This window comes from Anomalospiza imberbis, chromosome 3, assembly GCF_031753505.1.
Source record: "Anomalospiza imberbis isolate Cuckoo-Finch-1a 21T00152 chromosome 3, ASM3175350v1, whole genome shotgun sequence".
Taxonomy (NCBI): domain Eukaryota; kingdom Metazoa; phylum Chordata; class Aves; order Passeriformes; family Viduidae; genus Anomalospiza; species Anomalospiza imberbis.
The window spans coordinates 17,024,994-17,047,052 of NC_089683.1; the positions used below are offsets into that span (position 1 = coordinate 17,024,994).

At 38.9% G+C, this 22,059-nt stretch overlaps 1 protein-coding gene across 4 annotated transcripts in view; it reads right to left on the bottom strand.

Moving 5' to 3' along the window:
- Positions 1-22,059, bottom strand: part of RNF144A (ring finger protein 144A) — an 83,378-nt gene that overhangs the window by 42,522 nt on the left and 18,797 nt on the right. For all 4 annotated transcript variants that reach the window (XM_068183509.1, XM_068183508.1, XM_068183507.1 and 1 more), the window contains one exon: positions 7,177-7,322. In XM_068183509.1, the coding sequence (XP_068039610.1) occupies positions 7,177-7,311 (135 nt within the window). In that variant the 5' untranslated portion in view covers positions 7,312-7,322. The remainder of the gene's footprint in view (positions 1-7,176; positions 7,323-22,059) is intronic.

The following is a 22,059-nucleotide window of genomic DNA, read 5'->3' on the forward strand; positions in this document are numbered from 1 at the left end:
TGCCTTCTGACAGTACACTCAAATGTCACAGCAGTCCCTGGTACATGCTCCTTAATGAATGCAAACAACAACTCACAGACAAGATGTTTGTATCAGGGATGAGATGCATCATCCCTCTGAGTCCAGCCTCCAAATCCTCCACATGAGACTGCACCAGTTTGAGTACAGGGAACAGACACCATCAGGCCATCAGTCAACAAATGATGAAGTAAGACAAGAAGAAATGTATTATCAAGAAAGCAGAAAGAGGAGCCCTGATAACTACTTCAGCTTGAGAAATGTCAGGACATGGCAAATAGCCTTTGAGACACAGCAATCAATGGCTGCAGAAATCACAAACAAGACCAAGCAACCAGAACTAAAAGCACTGGAAAAAACAAGAACCTTTCTCCAGCTGAGAATCTTGAAAGAGAAAGCAACACAGACTTACAGCTGCCCAGCCTTTGAAGTGATGGGCTTTTTTATATACACATTTATGGCTGTGTACTGTAAAATTTATAGAAGTTGAACAATTTTTCTTCAGAGGAATCAATCACAGCAGTAGACAGCAAAAAATGGCCAAATGACACAAGGATAATACCTTGTGATACCTCTTCATATTTGAATAGGTATTTCAAGTGGATGTACACGCAAACTTTTTTCATTATGAATTTTTATCCCTCCATTACTTTGTAAAAACGTTTTGTTCTCACTTATTTAGGGCTGCATGTGGTAAAAACACACAGTAAACTTTACAGAAATTAATTTATATTCAAATGTCAACATATGTGGGATGAAAATCAAATATTCAGGAGGAAAAAAAACACTACAAAAAATCAGTCCTATATGCTTGAGAAAAGCTTATTCTATTTCAGAACAGAAATAGTAATTCTGAGTGGGAGGAAAATACACCTGCAGCAAACAAAGGCCCTTCCCTTTTCACATGCAAAACCCTATGCAAACCAAAATTAGCTAGTTTTCTCAACAGCTTGATGAAAAAAGATAATATTAATCTCATTTAGTGACATCACACAGGAGAGCTGAAGGCTCTGGATCAAGTTTAGTTTTCACCCAGGGTTCTGTGGTACCTGCTTATTAAAGCAGCGAATTCTGCCATCCCACCACCTACAAGACAAGTGAGAACACAGCCAGCCACGTGAACTGCTACACAAACACACAGTGACCTCTAACCATGAAGCCTCTACTGACACATCACATGTCAAGATTAGTATCAGTTCTCTGCTAAGGTTAGGGTATATGAGCACAAGCAGCAAGCTCTAAGCTTTGGTGGTGGGAAACAGAAACATTACAGCTGCTAAGAAGGACCTTGAACTCTATAAAACCTCACAAGCCATTAGGTTTCCCCCTCCCTCCTGTCTCCAAGCAAGTGAGGCACTTCCTTTGGTAGAGATGAGGAACAGCCTGGTGTCAGCTCAGTGCTGCCCTGTTAAGGTAGACTTCTTTTGGCATGCAGAGACAAACTACATAGGAACAGGAAGGCAGCCAAGCCCACCTGTTTCCATCCACACTGCTCTTGAAGTCTGCCTTGCCCTGGGGGAAGAAAAGGCTGATGCTGCTGCCTCTGCCTCATTTGGAGTGAGGGATAATACTAAGTAAATCACTCTTTTTTCTATCCTTCTACTCAGGGAAGCTTCATGTGTTTTTGGTCAAGCATGACAACAAGAAAAAAAAAGGGGGTGCCCAATACCAGTTATAGGCAGGATAATTGCTTTGCTGATCACAGCCTATAAGGCAGCTCAAATAGCAGAATGATCAGAATTAAGCAGATCTGTATGAACAGTCATGATTAGGCAAATTCAGTAATCCTGTTTAAAATGGAGTAGTGATAACAGAAGTCTCACTATCCTACTGTCAAGCTACTTGGGACAGAATAAAACAAACTCAGAGGGACACCTAACGGTCCAGGTAAGATTAACCAGCTGGCTCAAGTGCTTAAGGTAGCGCTTAGGGAAAGAATCAGAGTATGAGTATCTATGAAGCAGTGTTAGTTTCAAACACCAAAGTTGATCCACATGTGCTATCTGACCAAAAAGAATGCACAAACATGAAGCAGAAAGCAGGTCTTAACCTTAGTTTTGTTATTTTCTGTTAGTGGTCCTCTCTTTCATTTACCTGACTACAGTTTCTCCTTCTATCTGTAACAAGATAGACTACAGAGGAGTAATCAAATATTTTCATTGAAGTTTTCTGTCATGCTTCATATTTCTTCTAGACATTTGCTTGCTTGGACTGCCTATTTGACAGATTTTTGTTTTAAATTTGAGTAAAGTAAGCAATGAATCAACCAGTACCAGAAAAATCAGTAGTGCATAACATCTTGAAGAGAACTGAATAATCTAATGTGAGGTCAAAAGGAGCTTAGCCTGTCTTGAGTAATAGTGGCATCACGGCACTTGGAACACATTGACACATCTATGTGTGTGTTTTATATATATATATAAATTATACAGTATTTATGTACACAGATGTACATGTAAATCCCGAACCAGAAAACATTCAAGTAATTAACTGCTTGACTTCCATGCAAGAATATAAACTGCAAAAATCCTGTTGTAATTTCAGCACATTGTTAACACATCAAAGAAACATCCTGCCCATTAAGATGCATACAAATTTCATCACAGATTACAAAATAATCTGAATTTCAGACAAGAATTGGATAAAATTGCTCCCTGCTTATCTCCCATCATCCCCTTAAAAAAGCAAAGGCTAAGTAGTAAGTGAAAAAATTTAATGCAGCAAATAATACAAAAAAAGTTTTAAGAAAAGAAAAAGTGGTGTTCTCTGCTTTACTCTTTTTTTCCTTCTCTAAGTGTAAAGCTTTCTGAAGAAAATATGCAAAACCAATTATTTCTTCTCAGGCAAGCAACTACTAAGTGACTTAGTATGTGAGATTATTAGCTATGTACTCTGTGCTATTTAAGTGGGGAAAGAATTTAATAAAAGGCTATTTAGGTGTTTGGTCCAAAATTACACAAGCACACTTAAGACTGGTCCTATTGTTAACATGACGAAAAGAGAGATGCTGGTTTACCCCTTGAAAATACTCAGAAAAACAAACAAAAAGCTAATAGCAGTTAGCTTGTTTTTCTCTCTGTTCTTTAGACTTATGTTTCTCTGGTACCTCAAGCAATCCAACAATGGATTTGCTTGAGGTACCAGAGAAAATACATTCTCATAACATTCCTAATGGATGAGATATACAAAACTTGAGAGCTCACAGCATTTTCTGGGCATTAATGACCACAATGATAAAAACAATAATGGAGTATTGTACTAATTGGCAAAATAATACTATGGGAAATTGTAGTGCCTGTGCCTTATCAGCACAGGAGTGGCAGTCTGCTCTATTTAATCCATGCACAGCTCTGACAGAAAGCAAATGGAAACAGTGTCCTTATTCTAGCTGTCTGAATAGAAATGCTCTGCTACTGTACAAGTGTCAGGAAGAGACAATCCTTCATGGTATCTTTACTACAGCACTTCTATGATTATAAACAGTCAAGACTTGCAGACAAATATAGGACTGAGAGAGCTGTATATGATCCAAATGTTGCCGACATACCAGTAGTACTGCACTTGAAAGATCTCTTTGTTATACATACTCATGTTGATTCAGCTTGCTGTGGTTTAGACAGAAGGGCTAGAGCTAGTGGTAAAAGCTGTAGTAAAAGTCCTCACACTTGTAAGGACATCCTTTTTTCTTTTTTGTTCATATTCCTGGGAAGACCATCAGTTATCTCTGTTCATGTACAAAAAAAGCCTGAACAAAACTACATATTGGCCAACCAAGAACAAAGCAGAGATGAACTGGATCTACTGTACATAGACCCCATGCAAAATCTTGAGTCAAAAGGCTACTCTTCTTGATTGTTTGGCCATTGACAAAGCACAGTTCATACGCAGTGTCCCTGATGTTTCTGGAAATGATTGCTGAAGGAACACCAGTGGATGATTCTGCATATATCTGTCACACTCTTCCTTAATGACCGTCAATAGGCCAAGCAATCTTGCCAGACTCATGGGAGTATTTTCTTTAGCAATTTATCAACCTTCAGGCTGGCCCAAAGGTACAGATGAAGGCCTTGGGTTTCAGATGAAGGCCTGGGCTTTAACAGGTTTATAGCTACTGCCTCTCACATTTGTTGGGATTGATTCTTAATACTTCCCTCACCATCGTCAAGGAAAGTAAGGGTAATACTATCTGTTAATTTATGGGAAAGCTTTAGGATAAATAATTTTTTCAGGGCACTCAAATGTCACTGTATGAAGCATATTAGTAGTAAACAAGATGCAGGCAAAATACAAAAATTTCTTTAAACAGGACAAAGCTGAATGAACTATTCAAGACAATCAAATACAAGTAGTAAAAACTGGCTTATGATTCCTCCTGAACAGAGTTCAAAACACAAATTCCATGTCATCAGTCAGATGACTATATCAGCTGCTAAGAAGAGGTTATCAGTAAAGGTTACATATCTGATATCTGTAACTGGTTATATCTTTCAAAACAGCTGTAAGAGTCAGCAACCACATACTAACCAAAAAATCAAAAGAGCAGGGATGGCAGTAAACATTGAAAGGAACAAGGTGAAGATGAAAAAATGTATTTGGTAACCCAATCCTTCTGCTGCCATGGAAGTGTTACTGAAAACTGACATTTAAATATTATCTGCATTCAAATACAACACTCAGCTGTAAGCACCAGAAGAGAAGAGTTTTCATGGAGCCTACTATTTTATATGCTTTTGCATGCTTGAGCAACATTTCTTTTACAGTAGATCTACCTGTTCCATTAGTTCCCTCCTATATCTTCAATAACCACCAGGAAAAATGAAATCTACTATTTAAAAAAAAAAATGGTAGTATTTCCATGAAGAAAAATAAAATAAACTAAAATCCTTGATCTTAAATATTAACAATATACACCAAAAAACTTTTCTGGGGAGGACTTTTTAAATTAAAAAAAAAAAGTCACCCAATTCCATGTCTGAGTCTATAATATCATATCATAAACTCTTGGGAAATTAAAGTTTGAGTATCATGTATCCCACAAGTTATATTCTTACTGATAATACTCCAATTTTTCCTCTGCTGTACCATCATTACAAGGTTTTGGTGTAATTGCACCTATTGCAATATTTAATGAACTAAAATTTTAATTAAAGTTCAGTATTAGGGATAGAAACTGACTAGTAGTTTCCTCTGTTCCTAAACTAGCAACATCCATTAACTGTGATGATGATATTCTTTGTCAAATACTACACATGTTCCCCAGTGTTTTGTATTTAACTGACAAGATTCTTGTTATTACAGGTAGGCCTTTCCACAATATGGTAATGGAAGCCTGTTTTGTGACTGTAATTATGACACAGTGAAATTAGAATCTGTAATACATTAAATACTTCTCTAGTTACAAGTGTGTGCATGGCTATGCTGGGTACTATTGAAATGCATTTAAAGAACAATGCAGTCATCAGGCACCATCAACATAGGGTAAAAAAGAGAGACTGTTTAACTAATTTGATAACTTGCTATGACAAGGTCACCCGCCTGGAATTAAGGAGGAGGCAGTGGATGTAGTTTCACTGGTTTTAGTGAGGCTTTTGATACTGCCCCTTTCAGCACCCTTCTGCACAAGCTGTCCAGCTGTGAGACGAGCTCTGAATGTAAAACTGGGCTCCAAGGTTTGTAGTGAATGGGACTACATTTGCTTGGCAACCAGTCATCAGCACTGCTCCTCAGAGCTCAGCTCTAGTGTCAGTTGTGTTCAATGTGTTTATCAACTGTTTGGACCCAAGAATCAAATGTACCATTAGCACGTTTGATGATGATACAAAACTAGAAACTGCTGCTGATTCTGTTGAGGGGCAAGATGCCTTGCAGAGGGATCTAGATAAACTGGAGTAGGGAAATGATTAATGGCATAAAATTTAACAAATTGAATTGCCAGTTTCTGCACCTGGTATGGAGTAACACCAGGCACAAGTATGAATTAGGAGAGGAGTGGTGGGAGAGCAGCCCTGCAGAAAGGCATCTGGGGTGCTGGGTGACAGCAGGCTCCATGTGAGTCAGCAGTGGCCAGCAGCCAGGAGGGCAAAGCCCATCCTGGGATCACCAAACCCAGCATCACCAGCTGCTCAAAAGAGGCGATTGTCCCGCTGTGTTCAGAGTTGGAGCAGCCTCACCTTCAGCGTGGGTGGAGTTCTGGGCCACACCTCTTAAGCATGTGAATGTCCTTGGATGCATCTCCAGAGGACAACAAAGCTGGTGAAAGGGCTGGAAGGAGTGTGCTGTGAGGAGCAGCTGAGAACCTTAGGTTTGTCTAGTTTGGAGAGACTGAGGAGTGACCTCATTGCTCTCTAAAGTTTCTTGAGGAAGGAAAGTAGAAAGGGAGGTGCTGAGCTCTTCTCCCAGGTATCCATTGACAAAGACACATGGGAATTGTTCAAAGCTGCATCAGGCAAGGTTCACATTGGACATAAGGAAGCATTTCTTTACAGAGATGGTGACTGAACATTGGAACAGGCTTCCTAGAGCAGTGTTTATGAGGTATTTGGACAATGCCTTTTAACACCATGCTTTAGCTTTTCACAAGCCATGAAGTGGCCAGGCAGTTGGACCACAGATCATGGTTGAAGTGATCTCTTTCAACTGAAAAACTCTATTCTATTCTAAAGTTAAAAAAAAAAGTTAGGAAAAAAAACCCCAACCAAACCACAAACACCTCAGCACTCAACAAAAACCCAATCAATCATAAAACCACCCCAGTAGTCTTTGATATTCAATTAATTGTGGGCATAACTCCACCAAGGTCTCTAACATTTCTGAAAAAAAGTGAAGATTTTGTCAGCCCTCCCATTCAGTCCAACTCATTAGAAGTTGTCTTTTATAAGGTACATAAGGAGCACCAAAACCACCCCCAGATCCAAGCCACTGATAGATAAAAGGGAAAGTGTAAATAACCTTGGTAACCTTGAAGTGCAGAATATTTTTTTTTAATTGCAGGTAAACAAAGGTTTACTTCCTAGCTTTTGGGTCAAGTACACAGCAATAGTTATTTATTCCCACCGCAAGATCAATATTTCAGGGTGAGTCCTACCAGCAGAAATACACTATATCTGCAGTTAAACCTATATCTTGTTTTTTTATGTCTAATAAAGAACACAAACTCACCAGGGTACAGAAGATGCATTGGCATTGTGCTATTGTTGTCATCTGCTCCACGGGGTATTCACCAAGGCAGAGCTTACAGGACACTAATGGGTCAAGTACCAAGTCCCAGGTAGGCCTGTATCTTGCTGTAGTCATCGCAGAGCAGTCTGAAGAACAGCACAAAAAGTAAAGATACTCCATTATTTTCTTATATTGATACTCAGTACATTTCTGCCATTGAAAATCACATTGTCAGCTATTGCTTGTTGGGTTTGTTTTTTCCAACGACCTAATTAACCAGCAATAGTTATGCAGCACTTGCATTCCCTTTTATATCCCCTGCCTGATAGAACTTGCATATAGAAAGCAGAAGGAAAAATAACCCCACAAATAATACACTAAACATATGAAGGCAAGCAAGAATACCCTTAGGTCACAGACTTTTTTCACATATTACAAATGCAAAAATCTCATTTCCGATTCCTGTGATTTTCATCACTAGTTGCAAGCTTTCTCTCACAAACATTAAAATTTATTCATGACATGCCTTAACCTCAGCTACGCAGGCAAGACTTAAAAGGTCTTTCATAAGCCAGGCATTTATTATGCCCTTTTCCAGCATGATGGTATTTCAGCTCACAGAGCCAGATATTTTTGTTCCCAGGAGCATGACAGATCAATCAGTTTGCTGTTAATTTTAGCAAGAACAATAAATATTTTGAGTACACTGCAAGTTTTAGCCTGCAATTTCCTCCAACCCTTTCAATATGCTGAGAGCACAACTTGGTTGTAGCAACAACCATCTGGGACAAAAAAAGTGAGCTATAAGAATAGGCTATACTAACCTACATACCACCCTCAAGACAGTGATAGGATAGGATCATGCAGAGCATCTTTATCTTCAGGGCCCAGATGGTGTGCTGTCAACTGACTAAGCAGAAAGAAAATCTCACACGTAAGAAATGTATTTGCAAAGAGAAAAGCTAATTTATGAATTTTAAATGAAGAAAAACAAAACAAAAACCCACACACTCCCCCAAAGCATCTAGGGTAACTTATGGAGTACATCAAATTTTAACAACGCATTTACTAGTAATGTTTTATCACTGTGACATTGACCTTCCAAGCATAGAAAATTCACATCCCAAGCTGCTGAAAGGTTCACATTGTCATGCCTTCCTCCTTTCCAAAATTAGGTGGTTCCTTACCTTCATTACACCAGCAGTTACGTTACTCAAATCACAGTTACAGTTTTTTCGGGGTTTGTTTTCTTCCCCCCCCCCCTCTGCCTCCATTACTCCTTGCACAAACTGCTAATTTTTAAGTCATATCTGTGAACTTTGCAAGCCTCCAGAACTGCAACAAACTAATGCTTACTATACTAGATTTAGGCAAATGTTCAAGAAAAGCATGCTTTTTGTCCCCCAAGAAATCACATGCAGACTTCACAAATATTTCTTTGAAGTACAGGTCTTGGATATTCAGTTAATTGTGGGCATGACTCCACCAAGATCCCTAACATTTCTGAAACAAAGTGAAGATTTTGTCAGCCCTCTCATTCAGTCCAATTCATTAGAAGATGTTTTTTATGATGTACGTAAGTACCACCAAAAGATTTTTTCCTTGTGCAGTCAACAGCGAGATAAGGGGGGAGAGAATAAGGGCTAAGCAACCCCATTTCCAGGGCTGCTTTAGAGCACTTCCTCTGAAACCCCACACAAAAAACTCCACACTATTTCAATAGAAACAGATGGAACAGCCCCATAGAACAGCACACGAATAATGGTTCCACCTCACAAAATACAACTTGTGCTGTGCAGTCTTTTCTGAGACCTCAACATGAAAGTCCAACACGGTGATTTGAATGAAACCCCATGATTTCTAAGGCTACTAGACTGCTTCTGTACTTTTCACTACTACTACTACTTTTCACTTCTACTTTTCACTACTTTTTCATTTCACACACAAATTACTAGCGAAAGCAATTTTCTTCTTCTAAACTTTGCTTTATCTGACATTTACAGACAGATTCATGAGGTATTTGAGAAGTAGTGACCAAATATATCTGAACTGTCTGCCATTAGTTATTTGCTTGTCCTGCCTAGTTTATTGCATATCTGATGCTTATGGTTGCAAGTAGATGAAACCCGGAAATGAACAATGAAGGACAGATTACGTCAAGATGCACTTACATACATCAGGCAGACCAAAATCACAGCAAATTTTAAGGCTAAGATGTAAATCTGACAAAAATCAGACTAAAGCTGACTGAATGGCTCAATTCAGGGAAACAAAATTATACATATATTCAGTGTGGGTCAATAAGTGACAACAAAGGGAAAATATCAAGCTTTCAGCCCCAAGGCTTAGCCTTGTTTTCTAGGATATTCAGTAGAGGCTTACTGGTATCACTGTGGTAAATTCCACTTTTGCTCTCCTCTTTGTCTTTTGCAAAGCAAGAATGAATCAAAATGCCTTTCAAGTTGGCTTTCAACAGACCAGCAGAAATCAGCTACCCCATACAGCTGGCATGTAATCCATGCTGAATTCAGCCATGGTGATAACTGAGCAAAATCTGAATTCAGCCTCAAATGGTAGCAGAGCCATTCCTGCTCTCCCCTCCTTGCCAAACAGCTTCTTTTAATAAAGAAATTTTACATTCATTATGGGGCAAGGAGAGGACACAATGTCACTGCCGTTAAAGCAAGGACCAAGAAATTTGCCACCTAGCCTAAAAAGCCTTGTACAAAAAGCCTCCACACCCCACTCAATCATCTCTCCTGGGTACCCCTGTAAAGGAACAGAGAAAGAAACTTTTCAGTGCATGGACTAGGACTTGTTTCATGATCATCCAGCACACTGCTGCAACTCAATAGTAAGCTTCTCTGTTTACATCACAACACTTTAAAAAGCTTAAAAAAATAAAGCATAAAACCAAACAACAAACTTGTAAGAGAAAAGTAGAAAAACAAGCACCTTCTTTCAAAGCCAGATTAAAACTCCTACTGTTCCCCAACTGTGGCCTCTTATGGCTTTAGATTGTATTCTCATGCTTTCTAGTGATGTGCAATACTTCATAATACTTGCTAAGTAATTGCAAGAAAGACAAGGTAACTAAGAGGATTTCTAGAGGAACAAGATATTGAAAAACATCTTGGTGTGTCATTGTGTTGAATGACAGCACTAGTTAACAAACAACCAGTAGAAAATTTTGCTCCATAGTTTGGCTATTTACTAGGAGGTCCCAAGAAATCATGCTAGTGAAGGTACAGTTCAACAGACCCCAGCATACTAAATATATAGTTCACTGGAGATTGTGTTGCTCGCCAAACTCAGTCCAAACATCAATATTGACAGCAGAGACATCGAATCAGAATCAGAGGCACAGAAAATCAGAAGAGAAGTTGGTCATCAGTCCAAACTCCCAATTCTACTGCAGTCAAGGTCAATCTCATTTACATATTTTTGCTGTGGTCCACATCTGGTAATAGTGAATTTTTAAGATATATAGCAATCATAGCACATGATTTTCTGGGACAGCATCCCAAAGCAAACTGGAAGTCATAAGCATAGGAAATAGCTTTAGTAAGAGTTTATTCAGAGCAATCTTGTAATAAATAATTAACAACCTGACTAATGACTGTTTAATTGGTCAGTCATGTGAATGTCCACATTGAAAGGGAATCTGTGCATAAAGAGAGAGAAGTGACTCAAGTCTTCTTACTGTAATAACACAATATATATTAATGTAACTCTTAGGCACTCCCAGAGATGTGCATGGAATGAAAATGAAACTTTCATTATTTCTGAAGAACAATTAATGAATTAAGTGAACATGAACTGTATTTCTGAACAGTAATCCCTCAGCTTTTGGTCCACCTACACAGACTACATTTTCTAGTGAGAACAAGTGGCTGATAACATCTGGTAAGTCAAGAACAGAACAATTCTTTGTAGGCCTCAAGGAGTTGCATAAAACAGTGAAGCAGAAATACTGTGAAAACTTCTATGAAAGCAGGAAACAATGCAACTTTCTTACATAAAAGTCATTAAAGAAATCCTAAAACAATATGATTTTTCTTATTGCACACGAGTCAAGTATTTCACAGCATTGTACATTTAAACTACAATTGCATCTTCAACACAGGATACACATAGGACCGCCAATGTGAGAAGAGTGACTAGAAAATAGGGCTGAATAGCAGTCATATGCAGCACACTAGCTGGTGGGTCTTTTCCACCAAACAAGGCCCAAACTACAGATTTCAGCAGAATCTCAATTTCAGCTTTAGGTCAGGGATGAGTTTAATTTTTAAATTAAGGGCTTCAGTCCCCACTCCTACCAGACAGATAGTTAATCAGGTACACTTAAGTCATGTGCCTTAAGGAGTTAACTTTATCTCAATTTATTGACATGATGAAAAGCAGCTCTTTTAGAAATCAAAGGAAGGGACTTAAATGGGATTTAAAATTTGGTCTCAATCTTCTTGTCCTTCTTTATCAAAATAACTCCAATTAAAGGAATACAGGCTACTAGAGGAAGTCAGACATCTGCTATAGTACAGTTTTAGTATTGTGTATTAGTATTTATAGATTAAAAAAGTATATAATACAGACTACATTTCCTCCTATATAAAGTCAAACACATCTGTTAGTACAACTGTATGTATTTTTTTAATATATTAAATATGTTTCTACACTATACATTCATACCACTAATATTTATAAAAATATAAATCTGTACAAAAACCTACATATTTTTGCTTATGTGGAAGAAACCCACAGCTGTCTGAAGTGCAGTCATTTGTAGAAAGGTTACTACATTGTACTTTGGAACTGGGACTGCCTGCCACTTCTTTTAAGTCAATATTTTTGACTTTGAGCCTTTCTCTGCAACCACAGCTGTGGCTCATTGCACACAATCCCACAGCTATGGGCCATACCCTCAGCGCAGCAGGGACTACCTCCCATGATCCAGGCTGGTGGCTAAGGGCATTCAGCAACAGTCCTAGAGCTTCCATTATTTGCTACCCCTCTGTGAGAGCTAGAACTTGATGCCATTTTTCCTAGACTTTTCCAAAGATCTTCAGAAGGATCATATGAAAGAAGCCTATTGACATAATTGACCACTTTGCAACTGTTTTGTGTTGGTGGCACCAGTTTTTATTATGCAACTATATCACAGAAAAGGTCATTTTAAAGTCACTTTATAAAACAAATTAATTATTACATCTACACACCAGGTAGATTTTACAATAACACAAACTGGCAGGCAAACTTAACATCTCACTTATCCATCACAGTTAGTTACTGGCATCTATCACTGCAGTAGCTGTGTCTCCAAATCTTCATTTTCACAGAACTGCCTTGTAAAGCAGAATCGCTCTCTCTGATTGGTGTCAGTCACACTAACACAAGACTGACTTACACGGATGTTTAGGGATGACTAACTTCAGAGTTTTGATGCCTGCCTTCCTTTGGTTCTTAAATCCTGACAACCTGTCAAATGCCTACCGAAGTCTCCAGACTCATTCATAAATATGATCCACAATCAACTGCACATGTCCAGTAGACAGGTATCATCCTCTGAATTGCAGACAATCCCACTAAAGCCACATTCTTTATTCCAGTAGTATAACAGGCTGCTGTTTATAGGCATAACTCTTTTCAACATGTATGAAATTTCAACTTATAGTGCAGAAAGTCATGTCAGCACATTGTCTACTGTGAACTCTTTAGACCTAGCCTTTAAGTCCCTACACAGACTAACCACCAACTTCAACCTCTCCAGGTTCTTCAAGCTATTCCAAGGCTCAAGCCCAGAAGAAGTAAAAGATAATGTATAAAAGCTCTAGAACACTGCCAGCAACTTCAGTCTCCAGGACAATAAAGCACATGGGAAACAAGCTCTGACTTTGAGTTGAAACAATTATTCCAGAGACTTCAGTCATGAGTAACTCATGAGTAGCTACTATGTTTATTTGCTTTACCTCCCTGACTGATAAAATCCTGTATTTTAAATATTTATGTATGTATCATATATTAAAAAAAAAAAAAAAAAAAAAAAAAAAAAAAAAAAAAAAGAAAGAAAGTGTCTTTTCAGTGATAAAAGGTATCTGAAGAGTAACATTGATTGCAAAACAAAATAAATCTACTGGATTGCCTTAGGGACAAATCACTGTTAGGGCATGTTGAAAGAAGAAGAATAAAAAACTCTACCCAGGTGTTTAGCAAAGAAATTGGTGTAATTTTTTTTTTTGTTTGCTTTCTAGAGAAATTAGAATATTATATATGGCAACCACTGCTGCCAAAACCTTAGACAATGTGGTTTGATTACTGCACAGACCATGAAAGATTTTAAAGATTGGAAAAGCAATGGACAGTTTCTAGATCTATGGATATGAGAATACTGCCTATCAAATACATGGGTGGGTAGAGACAAAAAGATATGGTGGCAAACACAGAAAACAAGAGATTGTTAAAACTCCTCCTTCAAAAGAATACTACAAATAGACAAGCCATAAGCTGTCCATGCAGAAGTGCCCCAGAGAGATAGATCCTTGCACATATTCCAAAAAATACAGCCACTGAATGTGACAGAGCCAAAGACTTTCCCGACCTTGCATTTTCCTATGTTTGTCACCAGCACTGGTGCCACTGTGGCTTCTTGCAGCACTGCCAAACAGCAGCAACCTGAAATTAACTGGGTGAGGCTGTTATTCAGATCCTGTAGGCAAGGGTGAAAACACTTCAAAGAAAAAAAGAAAATCACTTAATTTCATCTGAAAGAAACTGTAGATGGGAAAGGCAAACAGACAGAAGGGAAAGAACTGGAAGAGTCAAAGGTAAGAAAAAAGAAATGTAATAAAAAGAAAAATGGTGTAATAAGTAAGACAATTGAAAACATAGGAAATACAGGAGAAATATTGAGAAAATAGCTGAAATAGATCAACTTCCCAGCTCATCTCAGAAGTAGCATACTTCTTTACAGAGTAAAATAACTAAAATGGAATCCCACTGCAATATGACCCAAACATTCAATATTCCCAAAAGATGACATGAACAAAAGGACAGGTATGTAATTACTAAAGACTAACTACATTACTCAGAATTCATTTGTCTAATCAGTTTTTACTATCCAAGAGATTATCAAAGCATTGGAGCAGCAGATGACCTCAGGCAAAAGCTGGGAAGACCTTGCACCATGCCATTTCCCAGTACTAGAGTCCTAGATCCTCTGCACACCTCAGAGTACTCTCAGCAGCCAGAGGCACAAGGCTTACGATAATTTCCAACAGCGAGGTCAAGATGATATGCATTTTAAAAGCATCCTCATCTCTGCTGGATGGGAAAACTCCATCCTACATAATATGGGAGAAAAGCCTGCACACTGTAGAACTGTTTTTTCAACTGGATCTAAAGCTGGCACAAGTGCAACACATTTTGGTCTGGAGAGGACAAGCCTGCCTGTCTCATTTTCTTGCTTTAAGAATCATGAACCTATTAGATCCTTATTAAAGATTTCCATAAACTTTACTGCAATGAACCACTACCTTTGAATAGTGGTGCCAATACCAAGGCACCATCTGTGAATTTCAGATAGACATAGGTGTACAGCTATAGGTGTTTAAAATATAATATACAAAATATATACAGAAGTGAGGGAGGTCACAAGTTAAATCACTAGCAGACAAGCTGTTAGAGTTAAGCTCTGAGTATTTTAGAGAAGGGGATATCGGCTACACACAGAAGAGGTCTTAAGGTAAGGCAAGATGAAGCCAGCCTAAAGCAGACTGATATTAAAGTCAGTTGTAACCTAAGCACAACTGCAAAAACCCCTCAACGCAATCTGGTGGTCAGAAGTGACTTGAGTCTGAATAGTGTCCTGGCTTGTAAAGGCCACAGTAATAAGAAGGGCACAGACATTTACACTGCCTTCTAGGGAAGCACCTTATTTTCCAGAAATTCCTAGACCACTCACTCAAAAACAACTGCTTTGCTATGTCTTTCCTCCCATCCCTTATATTTCCCCATGTTTTTATTTTCTCTTCCCTAACTCTTTTCCCCTCCACCCCCTTTCTTGTTTCCTCCTATTCTTTCTCTCCTCTCTGCTTACAAGAATTGATGAATTAATGCACTCTGGGTTGTCTCCACACTAGCAATAAATCAGTAAGGAGTGGTTTGAAGCTCTGACATACCACAAGCTTTTTCCTTCTCCAGAGCTGACTCTCTCAGAAAAGTAAGAGCTATGTTTACACAAAGTCCAAATAACACCAAGTTTGAGCTCTGGGGATAAAGAGAAAAGCCTTAGAAGCGTCAAGCTAGAAACCACATTTAAAGCTATGCAAAGTTATTGTGAAACTGAAAATATGAGCAAGGGGAATGGAGCCCTAGTTCTGACTGAGACACTTGGAACACCTCTCAAAAGGAAATCAAAACCATTCTTTTACTTTTACTATGACAAAATTCATGCTTAAGACATGCTGTATTTCCATTGTGCTTCACATGTCTCAGATGAGGAACAGAGTACATGGGATTGAAAAACCCACCACAAACCCTCTCAAGGTGTCACTTGCATACTAACAGTGGAGCTCAGGTTTGAACAACAGCTCCTGTGTTAGCTGTAAGACAGCATGTATCTAAGCACCATCCCTTCCTATGCTAGATCTGAAATGCAAAGCAGATATGCTGCAGGCTGAAAGCAGCATTCAGAGTGGGGTGAAGTCTGGTTAACTTCCCTGTAGCTCTTTGCTCTTTTGACTCAGCAACAATCACAGAATTCCAGGTAGGTATTGGTAAGAGACAGCATCTTGCACAGCTCTCAGAGTGGACAAGTTCCTGATCTCATGTCCCAGATCTACCCCTCAGAGATGAGAGTGAAGGTTTCCCTTGCTCTGAAAGGTTATCTTCCACAAACAGTATTAAGAGGAAGAAGAACCAAGAGAGCACATTTAATCAATAGGAGTAGAAAGAATCTATTGCCAAGCAAAGGATAAGAGATTCTTCATAGAATTAACACTTCTTTGCAGATGTGTTTTGTGCACTCATTACAATCACATGGAAAGTTACTTTTACTTTCTCCAAAACTATTCCTAAAACCAGCAACTCTAGTGAGAAGTCAAACAGCTTCTGTCCCAAACCACCAGCTTGTGTCATACCATTTCACCCTGTGAATTAGATGACATGGTATACATACTCATTCACCATGCTGGTTTGATACACAAGACTAAGCAAAAGGAAAAATTTAAGATGGGATTTAGACTGCCCAAGATAGTTATGCTACTGCTGGTGCCTAAAGAAGAAGACTTTCAGATAACTGCCTACACTACTTATTCAGAGAGAGGAAGAAAGTGATTCTGAAGACCTTCAGAGGAAGACAGTGTTTCTAACACCAGGCGCCTCAGCCAAAGGGAAAAACTCCACCCAAACAGGAAAAAAAAACCCAAACCACCACACATGTATCTGTAAGAATTCTGTACCCTAATAATAAACCAAATGGCTTGAGCTATGCAGTGGGATGAATTATATCAGTACATTTCCCCCCCCCACCACCAAACACTGATAAAACTGATACAGCCTGCTCAGTACATCCTGCAGACAGCATCTAGTCTAACCAACACTAGCTGCTACTCACTGTTTTTCTTACTAGTAGTCCTAAATTTAAAAATAGATAGTAGTACAAAATATTTGTATCATTATACATATCATCTGATGCTTTACATGATAAAAATTACAACTATCTCAGCTAGGACATTTTACAACAAATCTCTGGCCTGAAAAACTTGATGTCTCTGGATTCAAATCTCTCTGTTTGTACAGTTCAAATCCAACTGATTATTCCCCAGCTTCCCCCTAGAAGTTTTGTCTTTTTATCTCCTGTTGTTCTAATTTCCTCCTGCTTGAAGAAGCCTGCCCTCTTCCCATCATATCATCTGTAGCACAATCCAGTTCTTCATTCTCACTGTCCTACTAGGCAACTGGCTGCTCCTTTCCTCTCTGGCAAAGGGGCATTTTGCCTCTAAGTACAGTGCTACAAAATATAATTATATTTTGGTCTAAGTTAATATCTTAGCCATGCTAGCTTGATGAATAAAGTGGTGTTTGTTTCCAAGTTTCATCTCGCACATCCAGAATTCCATGTTCCAACTATGTGTCTCCATGTCTTTGTATGAGAGCCAGCACATGCCTGTGCACAGATATGTCACTCACATGGGCCAGGGAACTTGAAGACAGATGTTTAATACACAACAGCACTTGGATTAGGGACAGATGTTTAGTTTTGCTCTCTCTTCTAAGTGATAGTCTGGTCAAGTCATTTGGCACAGGCCTTGCAAGACCTTCAACAAACACAATCAAGGGAAAGTTCTTACGTCAGTGTCAATCACCAAATTTGCATGCACCAAAAAAAAAGAATCTGATGATTAGAACATCACCTGAGTTATAAGGAAGAACTGATAACCTCTTCTGTCCCAAACTTACTGCATAACTGAACAGCTCATGCAGCTTAGTCACACAGACACTTCAGATAGTACCTACCACACCACATGGGCTGAGCAGAGGATGTGGGGATGACTAGTGCATTAGCTGCCTGAGTATATGTTTTCCTGCACTTCTCCCTCTGCAGAGAATCAGCATGTAACAGTATTCTCAGGGGTATAATATATTAGCCTCAGCCCCAGCTCTAATCCTTCACAGTAATATTACTGTTGCACAATAATGCTTCCAGCTTTGTTGCCGTTTTTTTCCTCCCTCCCCATCTTAAAACAACATTTGCAGTACAACACACATATAAAACCCTTGTTTACTGCAGAAAGCAGCAGCACATGGCAGAGACCGTGCCTAACGCCTCTGCAACCACATAGGCAGAGATACCAAAACCAAAGGCTGAAGTACTGAGGGCATGTAGAGATAACTGAAAGCATAACAGAGAAGAAAATAAAAAAGTACAGATTCACCATAGTGATGATACTGCTCTCTTCAGGGCTCCCCTTGTCCAGGTAACAAATACAGTAATTTACAGAGCTCTTGATTTTGGGAAAATATGCAGAGAAATTCTATTGGGATTTCCTCTGTACCACTTTCTACACTTGAGGACTGCTCATAAGTCAAAAGGTGTTGGTCTCTGGTTATTTCTTCTAGTTTACATTTAATTTTCTCATTTTACTCATTAATAATTGTAGCAAATTAAGATTAAAAATTAAATTCTGGCACTTTAAGTATAGCTTCCTTCCACATTTACAACAAAATGTTAAGAACAAGCTTCTGGAAGTTCTACAGTGGCAAATCACTTTCCCTACCAATTAATTCATTTAGTAAAGACAAGAGACAGTAGGCAGCAACTGATGCACTGAAGGTTCCACCTGAATATGAGGAAGAACTTCTTTACAGTGGAGGTAACTGCACAGGAACAGGTTTCCCAGAGAGGCTGTAGAGTCTCCCTTACTGGAGAAATTCAGTAACTGTCTGAACACAAACCTGTGCCATGTGCTGCAGGATGACCCTGCTTGAGCAGGGAGGTTGGACTGGATGATCTGCTGCAGTCCCTTCCCACCTGACCCACTCTGTGACTCTGACTTTTGGGATTTTTAACCTTTATTATTATGGAAGAGACTTGGCTCTTAAGTTACACAAAGAGAAGAGATGTCAAAAGCTCTTCAAGGAACATACCAATAAAATATACTCAAAAATCATTTAAATAAAGCTTTTCTAACATGGAGTTAGCAAAATCAATTTGAATTGCAATAAAAATATAAATAAAAAAGGATGCTACCTTACTGTAGCATAGCACTACTTAGCACTGTATTGCTATGAAGAGAAAGCTGAAGGTACTTAAGTCAATCCCTTATGTCTTCTACATACTCCCATAATTCTTCCTGTTAAAGAGGAAACACCTCAGGTACCAATGGTGCAGGCATTAATACCTAGTGCACCAGAGTACTTAACTCTGCTGTAGATTCAGTATGCAGTGAATGTGACAGCCTACTCAAGTGAGGAATTGCCTGTTACCATTTTGCATCATCTCCTAGCACTTCTACACCATATCAACCCCCTCCCCAAATTAACACAAATGTTGCACCTGATAGTCAGTCCTGCTGTTCAAGATACACCCCATGCTGAACACCCACTGGAGCACTTTTGGGTTTTCTATCTGTACAAACCACCTGCATCCTGCTCAATCTGTAACTTTTATGTGCTCGTGCACACTGTCAAGAAGGATGCTGAAACACAGCCCCCACTGCACATGTTGTGGGTCACAGTGCTGACCTGCTTACTAGCAGAAAGCACGCTGGGCACAGGGATGGAAAACACCTACTTATTCATCAGTTTCCCAGCAGAGAGATCTGGTTTGCTGCATAAAGTGACTGAAATTTGCATAGACTTATTCTGGCAAAGAGAACAGTGTTTTTAAGGCAGCTTAAGCTTGTGGCTATTATTCTAGGGGTTTAAAAAGTAGGAAGGATAAAAGTTTCAGATAGTAGGTATACTTTCCAAGTTCAACTCATGCTTTCCCAAACCAAACAAGACACAAACCACAGAAGCTTGCCCTCTTTCCAGCTGCTAGGAAGATCACAGATGAGGTTGTTCATTATGGTCCCAACCAAGTAACATGGCACACACACCACCACCCACCTCTTCAAACATACCTCTCTATTTAAAGGGAATCCACTGTACTAAAAAAAAAATATATATTTTTTTAAGTTCTTCAGTTGTTACTCTTTCCTATTTACTTTAATGGTCAAAGTGTTTTATGTTTGGGACATTGTGAAAAAACAGCCAGAAGTCTGACATACTGGTTTAAAATAGAATTTAGAAAGGAATTGCTGAAGGAGTTCTAAACCAAACAGCAAGGATTACAACCCACTGTTTAAAATTAGGTTTTGTGGTTGGTTTTTAGATATTCCTAGTAACAAACTCAATCTGATTGCTCTGTCTTGGCTGAAGTTATTGCACCTAGCAATCTAGGAGGCCAATAATAGAAATTTTATTTTAAATATGGCTATTAATGTTCCTAAATATAGTCTACCACATGACTGACCTGTGTAAGAGGCCTTAAGTCATTCACTAGGTTTTGTTGGTGGTTTTTTTTTGTTTTGTTTTTTTTTTTTTTTGACCAAAGACAGGAAATGCTTGACTAGGACTTAAATTTTGACATGTTATGGGGATTAAATAATTTGTCAATATTAAAGCTACACAGAAAGAAAACCTTTCAGGAAGGAACTAAACCTGGAACATGTTGCATGTTTAATGACAAGAGCCTATCACCAAAGAACAACTGTTCTTTGAACAGAACAACTGTTTAACCACCAAAGGTATCCCACATTTCTTTTCTGAAATCTTTGGGTAAATCCTATATTGTCTACTAACAGTGTATTTTGTCCTAGTTAATTGGCAAAGGGAGTCCTTGAGTTTCTTTCCAGCAAGAAACTAATTAAATAGATTCAAGAGCAAAGCAGTGCTACTTTAAGAAACAAACTAGTGGGAGGAGCACAGGAGCTCGCTGCTGGTTTTCCAATGGAGTTGGAACAAGCCATTCCTTTAAAAGCAGGAGACGCAAAGCAGTGCATCTTCTTTAAACTGGTGAGCACAGATGGGAGCAAGAGAATCACAGCTTGGTGCTTGGTGGCCTTCAGAACTCACTATGCTGGGAAAGACTAGAGCAGGGCAACGTAGGAGACCCTATAATGCAACAGAATAAATTCAGGGTTTTTTTCAGCCACACCAAACTGTTCTAGATGGAGAATAGGGAGGATTTGGCATCAGACATAGCAAACCAGATGTAAGCCAAGGCAGTACTATATAAACTCTAAACCTGTGAAGTCTAATAGCTGAAGTCATGCAATTGAGTTAATGGGGAGTTTGGGAATATGACTCACAAAACAACTAGATCAGTAACTACCAGCACATTCATAATCTATCTGCACTTGAAAAGAACAAAAAACCCCAAACGCCACTAAAGAAGGCCCATGGGAAATGGTGAAAATGAGAAGGATATGTAGACCAGCAATCATCCAAATATTAGATTTAAAAACATATAAAGCAAAAGCTGACCACATGTGGCTTCTTATCACATGGTTGTTAGAAATTAATAAAAGTAACCAACCATTTGTAAAAATAGCTAATAAAGATTTTAAAAACATTAAAAAATTGAAGCACTACAAAAGAAATGAATTAAGGACACAGATAAATGGCACTAGAGTAAGAATTCAGAGTGCTGGGCAGAGACCTCTTCATGCTGGCATTGAACAGCAATACAGGCTCTCATACTTGGGCACAACACTTTAATACTGAGCAACAAACTGAACTTAACTTCTAACCACAGATCTGAATCACATGAGCTGGCTTGAAGAGGATGCTACAATACCTGCTAGTGACCTGAAATAACCAGGAGGTCAGGATTCTTGCAAAGACAGCAGTGGTCAGAGAATTAGCAGATGGAAAAAGCAGGCAAAGTGGTATGTAGTGCATAAGGCAATATAATTATCCTATGAGACAGTTTGTGCTCTCTCCTGCCTTCCCTACTAACACTCGAAATGTTTTCTTCTGTGGAGACTGGTTTTGCTGTTTGGTTAAAGAAAGCAGTGTTGAAAAGTAGCTGTTGGGCTTGGAACAGAAAGCACTGAGGTTTGAGAGGGCTCCCAAGTGCTTGGAGAAGTTCTTTCCATATGCCCTGAGAAAACCAGCTTGCTTGTGCAGCTCAGCTTATGCCTGACAGACCAGCCACCAATCTGCTTCCTCCCCAGCCCTGAACTCAAGGCTTGACAGAAATGGCAACCAGCACCCCAATTTATAACAGAGACATTAAAAGGACTGCTGAATAATATGGCAAGCTGTAAATCAGCCTTTTACCAGGACAGAAAAGGAAAGGGCTGAAGTAGGCAGTTTCCCTCTTTAAGATCCAGGTCC